General features: G+C 31.1%; 1 protein-coding gene across 4 annotated transcripts; it reads left to right on the top strand.

The window, feature by feature from the left end:
- Positions 1 to 1,905: 1,905 nt before the first annotated feature.
- LOC148771797 (uncharacterized) lies at positions 1,906 to 5,412 on the top strand. 4 transcript variants are annotated; one of them, XM_088816045.1, is made up of 11 exons: positions 1,906 to 2,224; positions 2,346 to 2,407; positions 3,022 to 3,190; positions 3,297 to 3,398; positions 3,510 to 3,584; positions 3,737 to 3,981; positions 4,097 to 4,321; positions 4,402 to 4,494; positions 4,565 to 4,648; positions 4,757 to 5,094; positions 5,184 to 5,412. In XM_088816045.1, exons 3-10 carry the CDS (start codon positions 3,037 to 3,039, stop codon positions 4,793 to 4,795), a joined length of 1,017 nt encoding a protein of 338 aa, XP_088672171.1. In that variant the 5' UTR covers positions 1,906 to 2,224; positions 2,346 to 2,407; positions 3,022 to 3,036; the 3' UTR covers positions 4,796 to 5,094; positions 5,184 to 5,412. The 4 variants fall into 4 exon arrangements, with proteins under 4 accessions (XP_088672171.1, XP_088672170.1, XP_088672168.1 ...); XM_088816044.1 differs by having other exon boundaries at positions 2,343 to 2,407; XM_088816042.1 differs by having other exon boundaries at positions 1,906 to 2,233.
- Positions 5,413 to 7,639: the final 2,227 nt, after the last annotated feature.

The raw sequence follows: 7,639 nt of genomic DNA, 5'->3' as shown, positions 1-7,639 counted from the left end.
TATTAATTACTTAGGGGGTAAATTTTAATACTAAAAAACAAAAAACGTAGTTATTTTAATTTTAAAATGATAATGTATTTCTCCATTTTATAATTATTTTTTTTATTTTTTAATTTTTGCCAAAAGACTTTATTATTCCATTAAAACCGAAAATGGGGCTTCATTAAAACCTTGTGGGCCTACACAAGAAAAAAGAGTACCCCTACAATGGTAATAAAAAGCCGGAGGTAACGTAGCTAGGTTATTACAAAAAAAATCCCAAAACGGGCTAAATATGTTGTGACCCATAAGGGGATTTTTGAAATCATGGAAATATGAAGGGGATTTTCGTAATTAAACTTTACGTCAGGAGGGATTTTGTAATTTGCCATAAGTTCTAATATTATAAAGATAACTATAGTAGGAGTGAAAGTCGGATGGATCGGATCGGAATTAGCCTTTTCGGAAAATTTCCAAAAAAATTCGGAAGTACAAAATCAATTCCAATCCCAATTCCAAAATTTTCGGAATCTAAAAATTCATTCCAATTTCAAAAGGCCTGGAAATTTCGGAATTTCGAAAAAAAATCGGAAATCACCTAAGCTTTAAAATTTCAAAACTTAGCCGAAATTTTCTAAAATGTTCATAATTTTTCGAAAATAAGAGCATCCACGTCGATAAAAGTAAAACTAATAACTACTAAATTTCAGTTCAAAAAAATAAATAAAAATAAACACAACATAATATCCAATAAAACTTCTAACAATAATTCATTATGTCAAAATCATAAAACAAAACTTATAGGTGTATTTTTCGGAAAATAAGTATTATATAATATATACTATTTATAGGTGTATTTTTCGGAAAAAAATCGGATTTTTTCGGAATTAATTTCGGAATTAAATCGGATCGGAAATTCCAAATTTGTTTTATATAATTCCAATTCCAATCCAAAAAAAGCGGAAAATTTCGGAAATCAGAATTTCGGAAGTCGGAATGGAAAAAGTTGTTCCAAAATCGGAACTTTTCGGATCGGAACCGACGGAAATTGGAAAATCCGTTCCAACTTGCACCCCTAGGCCCTAACTATAAGTCTATAACGATTCAACCTACACTACATATATATCTTCTTAATTTTGTTTATAGGCACCTATGTTTAAATACTAAAAATTCTAACCCATGGAAATGATATCTTGACTCTTCGGCCCACAAGGTAAAAAATAAAAATACGTAGATATTTAACTTAATTTACACTATGTAAAGTAAATAAATTTATATTATTGGTGTATTTTTTCGGGAATAAAAATTGAAAATTAAATCGGAACGGAAATTGGAGGTTCCAAATATTTTTTATATTTTATTCCAATTACGATCCAAACATTTTAGAAAAGGATTTTCAAAATCGAAATGATAATCATTATTCCAAAATCGGAACTTTTTGGACCAAGAATCGGCGGAAATAAGAGATGCGTTCCAACTTTAACATCTAGTACCATCTATATTTTTTTTAACATATTATTATACTTAATTATTTTTCAACTATTCTATTGTAATAATATGTGTAATTAATGTTAATAGAAAACATATGTACATATTTCAAATAAATAGTTATATATTTATTAATATAATCAATTTATAAATTAAATGATAAGTCAACATTAAGAAAAGCATTATAAACAAATAAACATAATCTACGGTGGGCACAATGTTAAAAGAAACAATTAAAGACATTCATCATAATCATAATTCATAACCAATTAAACATAAAAAGGAAAGGAAGGAAATTAAAAAAAAAAAAGGAAAAAAAACAACATTCAGAGTTAATAATCTTCACATATGTGGCTTTCGTGAGCCCCAATATTTTAACCTAATTAATTGAATCGCCGTTTCAATCATCTTTTGTCATTCTCTGTTGTTTACATTTCTGAAAAAACAGAGCACTCTTTCTTCGCACATACACGCAGCAGCGTCGAATCAACAAAAATGGAGTTTGTCGAAATTAAAAAACCCATCAATTTGCTCGACCTATTTTACCTCCAAAAATTAGCTCTATTTTTTTACCGCCAAAAAAATAACTATATTGTTTACCGCCAAAAATTGGTTATCTCTCCACGGCGTCACACCCACATTCCCTCTTCATCCACCATCAAATCGTGTCTACATCCTTAATCTATACTTAAAGACCCACATACAGATTTCGAAACGGGTGGTTTTTGGGAGGGCCAATTTTACTTGTCCTAGGAGGGTAAGGAGGGTGAGAAAACATTCTACTAATCTGTTTGGTTCTATCTACTAGAATAACTAATTATGCATGTCAAGTATTTTGATAAGGCTAATGTGCTAATATTTATGTGATTTGTCAGCAGTTGGTGGGTAACTTTTGGCTAAGAATTGAAGCATTATTACCGTGGAATTTCAAGGCAGCGAGGTAGGTTGATAGCAAAGCAGTGATGCCTCTGCTGGTGTAATATAACGAATATTTGGTATTTGGTTTGAATATGTCAGTAGGTTTTTTTTGGTTTGTTGTTTCTTAGAACAATCCAATTGTACATTCAAAGATCTTTATGTGTTAAAGTTGGGTTGGTTATGCCTTTTGTTGTAATAATTGCTTTTGATTTTTATGGGATTTTATAATAGATTTTTTATGGTGAATTTGATGGTATTCATTTGCTCCATGTTATGATTCTTCATTGGTTTTTGAGGTTGTTATTCATGTGCTTATTTTATGTTGGTGATATTGAATTCAATTACTACCATCTGTTCCTCTTTGTACCTTGCGTCTATGCTCATGCGCTTTATGTGCCTTGGATTTTGTACATTTATTGGTCTCGTAGATGCCCCTGATTTTGTTTAGACATGGTAGAATGTATCTTTTATGCATATATACCAGTCCACTGCCTTCATTTATTTATAGGTTGAATAGTTGTAAGTCTCTTATATGATCTATAAATTATGCATTTCGAGTTTACTGATGGTTATTGCTAGTTTTGTTATAATACATGTAATTGATTTTGAACATTTTATTTTTCTTTATTTTGCTAGATATCAAGTTACATCATGAGTATCAATCTAAAACGTAAAATGGAGTTTGCAAGAGCAATGGCGACAACTAAGAACATCAAGAACGTGAAGCGTAACATGGAGTTATCCAAAGCATTGGCTGAAACTAGTGACATGGCGGTTGAACGTTCTTTGCCTCAAGTTTTAAATAGTAATACTAGTAGTATTTTCTTTTAGTTATATATACTAGTAGTATTTTCTTTTAGTTATATATACTAGTAGTATTTTCTTAACCTCTTATTGTTTGAATATTGTAGTTCCAAATAGAAAGAAGAGAGTGTCTTCGTCCTCAGCCAACTCAAACATTTCAACTTCTTCAACTAGAGGAGCAACAATAAATGATAATGCTAGAGATCAAGGTATTTCTTTTTCTTTTCCAGTAATGTTTGAACTCAAAAAATTATTCCAACTTTCAAATTAAATTTATATACCATCTTATATCTTAGTAAAAAAATAATTATTTATTATAGTAAGACTTCACGAAGAGCCTCGAGTGCAGCATACAAGCGATTCCTCAAGTGAGGAGACTAGAGATGATATTGGAGGTGCTGTTGATTAAATATATTTTTGATTTTCTTTTTTTACTTTTATTATATGCTTATTATATTGTTTTATTAATTTAGGACCAATGGCATACATTGTTAATAAATAGGTGTCTTAAAAAGTAATGATATTCTGTTTACTTTTGTTCATTAAGGATTAGCGAATGAAAAAAAAGGTCGCGGACTTACGAGAGGATTAAATACACGAAAGTATACTCGCAAATGCGGGCAAAAGCCTAAAATAGTTATTCCAAAAGGAGTCAATAGACCTGTTGGGGAGCACAGTTCAAAACATGCAACTGAGATTGGGGTCTTGATTAGGCTTGAAACTCCAATGCAAGTTGAGGGTTGGAAAAAGATTCCAAATGAGAAAAAAGAAGACCTTTTCAGAAAGTTGGTTGTAAGTGATGTTTATAGATTTTTTTATTATATTTTCTGCGTAATCCAAATTTTATATTACAAGAATATCTCATAAAATTTCTTTCTTTTTTATTTTTTATTTCTAAACATCGAAGGAAAAGCTTACTTACGAATTGGAGGAGCCTCATGTCGTCCACTGTATTTGGAAGTCTTTTGCTAAACAATACTCTTGTTTCCGTTCAAATGCTCATAACTACTATTCAAAAATGAAAAAAGAAGGTGGTGTGTCGCTAGCTAGACAACGTGTTTATGACAAACTCATCACTCGTCCTGATGATTGGCTTTGGTTGTGTGACTTTTGGGAGACTGCAAAGTTTAAGGTATATGTTATTAATTTATGTCATTTTAGTGCATATAATAAAATATTATCTCATTATTTTTTTTTTCTAAACATTTGCAGAAAATTTCAGAGACTCAATCCAACAACAGAGATAAACTAAACAATCATCATAAATTGGGAACCAAATCTCGTGCGGCACATCAATTTGAAAATGTTAGTTATGTTACATTTTAAGCCGAAAATAAGTATCATAGTTATAAATTGACAATTTTCTTCATAACAGAGTTTGGACGATATCGATATGTATGAAGCTGAATATCGCAATGGAAAAAATGGATGGGCCAACGAAGCTGTTGAGGCTAATAGTGTAAGTTTAGTTTATTTATTACTTTATATTGCTGTTTATTTTATCTAAACTTTAAAAATTGGTAAATTCTGTAAATGCAATAATGATAATGTCCCATATTTTGATAAGGCTAAAATGAAAGCGCTAAGAGAAGAACAAAGAGCTTAGCCAGATGGTATTGATCGCATGAGCACAGAACAAATTTGTGTCGCCGTTCTGGGAGAAAATTCATCTTATGCCAAATGGAAAGGCCTTAATAGAAAATTATCACGTAGTGATGTTATTTCAAGTTGTGAATCATCTAGTAGTCGAGCACGATTAGAAGAAGAGTTAGTGAGCACACAAGCTGAGTTGTCAAATACTAAAGTTGAACTATCTACTCAAAAGACTACAGTAGAAGCACTTGTGAAATGTGTCGAGAATTTGACTGGAAAAAGCTTATCTGAGATTATCAATCTTCCTAAATGGTAAGATAGTACTTAGCTCTAATTTATTATAAAATTATTATTTTAAATTTTAACAGCCACACTTATTTTAACTCTTATTTCTTATGTAGATCGTAACTAGTAGGTGTATTGAGATGGATATCAATTGATGATCAGAGGCATTGTTAAAAGAAAGAAATGATGCGAGCATTTGATTATGGGCGACATTTATTCCTTGATTTATTCTAGTTTTCATTTTCTTTTATTGTTTATAGGGTTATTTTCATTGCTTTGGATATGAATTTTGTTGTTTCTTTCATTTCCTTTTTAATGATTTACTCGTCAGGAACACTTAATGTGTAGTTTGATTTCTTATTGAATTATAATTATAGATTAATTATTATATATAATATAATTTGGAGTTATTCAATTTAAGCATTTGTTATAAGCATGATAAATTATCAATCACTTTAAATACATATCAATATGTGGAGCATGTTGTTTGAGGGCAAATGTTTTGAATACGTAAATAAATAAACTTGTGCTATGTTGCAAATGTGAGAGATGTCAAAATCTTGTGAAAAGTTTCATATAGTTAAGCATGTGATCATGAGTTCCACGAGTTGTTTATGTTTTAGAATATAAGGCTGTTTGATTAGCTTAATTAGTCTGGCTAAGCAAGTTGGAAGTATTGTTTACATACTTGGTGCAGAGAAGGGCTGTTCAGCGAACTGAAGACACAATGCAACTCCTAGATTTTAATTGGTCAAGCAACAACTAAGCACAAGGGTAAAATTTCACAATCCCTCGCTCCAAAAGTTGCTCTTGCAATTCCATGTAATGCTCTTGGAGATGGTGACAATTGAACGGGTTTGGAGAACAGAGCTAAGTTACTTCCAGCTAGTAATTGAGTTGTATAAGGTTACATGTATCCTATTTTGACCTTTTTTCCGTTAATGACGATGTCGTTGTTACTTTGTAGAACTTGAAGCACATTTGGGGAACTTAGAAGGCTATTATGGGCTCTATAAAAGGCAAAATCAAGATTGAATTCTATGCCAAGGACCGAAAGAAAGGATCAGGTGGATTGATTACTCCAACAACAAATTGTACAAGTTTCCCTGTTTCCATGTGTAATAATTTTCCCTTTGTTTCAATTATGGGACTAACAAAATCATTTTTGACTAATGATAATGATGTAGCTGATGAATAGCAAAAAAGTAAGGAATAAAAGGAATGTTCTCGACAATATGTTGTTCCAAATGGTACTAATGGTGCGTAACCTGAAACTGCAACAATTGGAAACAGGAAAAAGAAGAAAAAGAAGAAAAAGGAAGCAGCACGAGAATTTGACTTAAATTCAAGATATGTTAACTACTATGTTTTGACGAAAGTTTTTCTTCCCGATCTACGAATTTGACCTGATCTTGTAAGCAAGAAACAAATGTCACCACACTAACTAAGGTTTCATTAGAATTTATCCTTCCCAGAGCGAATAAGATTCTCAGTGGTTGAGGCCTTAAATTGCATGCATTATTAGAAATAAAACTTTGCATGTATAATAAAGTTAATGCATAAAAAATAATCCACTATAATTTAATTCATTAAGAAAAACTTGGATCTCTTTAAAATTAATACTTAAAACAAATAGGCCATTTTTGGGTCATTTCAGTGTTGAAATGGTTAAGTCGTTTGTATGCTATTTTTTGCCTTTAATATTAATTATATTATTTTGATGTAAATAATTTGTTAGCAACCATGTAACAAAAATGGTCGCAATAAAATTCTTTTAGAAACCATATAAAATGTGGTTGCTAAAATTTTTTTTTTTTTGCAACCATGTACAAAGTGGTTGCTATAAGTAAATTTTTAGCGACTATGTAAAAATTGGTTTCTATATGTATTTTTTTAGCAACCATGTAAAAACCGGTTGCTATGAGTATACTACAGCAACCAAATTAGTTGTGGTTAAAGATATCTTAAAAAATTATAATATTTAAATATTAAATTGGTCGCTGATAATAATTGTCAATATTGACCATATAAAATTGTCGCTAAAGACTTTAACTTTGGTCTCTGTACTATTGCCCGGGGCTTGCTATGATATAGTGACCATTTATAGCCGCCAAATATTGGTTGGTCGTAATAACTTAAATTTTGCAACCAAAATATGATTGGTTGTTAAAAGTATATATTAAGCGACCATTCTCTTATTGTCGCTAGGAATTTGGTCGCTAAAGGTAGATTTTCTTGTAGTGAAATAAATATGACGGCGGAAGGGTACAGCCGAAAAATAAAGAAGGCATAATAGGTTTTACCTGTTGGGCTTTTCAAGAAAAGGCAGCTATTTTTTTTTCTTTGACACGCATGTCAATTTTGGATACGTGTGGCCATTTATTTAAAAATTACTGACACGCCCCACAAGCGTACTATATGCGTATTTGTTCGTTTCGTGTTGGAAACGTGTCTGCCACGTGGACACTTCTCCAATTTGACGTATCTGTGTAACAGAGCCTTCCACATTTTTAACTGCACAAATATTCTTCAAAGCAAGATTGAGAGTATGAACAATACAAGGAGTCCAACA

The sequence above is a fragment of the Erythranthe guttata genome, chromosome 3, assembly GCF_056151865.1.
Source record: "Erythranthe guttata isolate IM_541 chromosome 3, IM_541, whole genome shotgun sequence".
NCBI lineage: Eukaryota > Viridiplantae > Streptophyta > Magnoliopsida > Lamiales > Phrymaceae > Erythranthe > Erythranthe guttata.
The sequence above is the reverse complement of the archived record's forward strand: the minus strand, read 5'-3'. Positions and strand labels throughout refer to the sequence as shown.

What these genes read in the sequence shown, in the direction of transcription:
- LOC148771797 (XM_088816045.1), top strand. Translation starts at nt 3,037, where the DNA reads ATGAGTATCAATCTAAAACGTAAAATGGAGTTTGCAAGAGCAATGGCG. An exon ending in TGATAATGCTAGAGATCAAG is followed by an intron (nt 3,399 to 3,509) that starts GTATTTCTTTTT and finishes TATTTATTATAG; the next exon opens with TAAGACTTCACGAAGAGCCT. An exon ending in ACCTTTTCAGAAAGTTGGTT is followed by an intron (nt 3,982 to 4,096) that starts GTAAGTGATGTT and finishes TAAACATCGAAG; the next exon opens with GAAAAGCTTACTTACGAATT.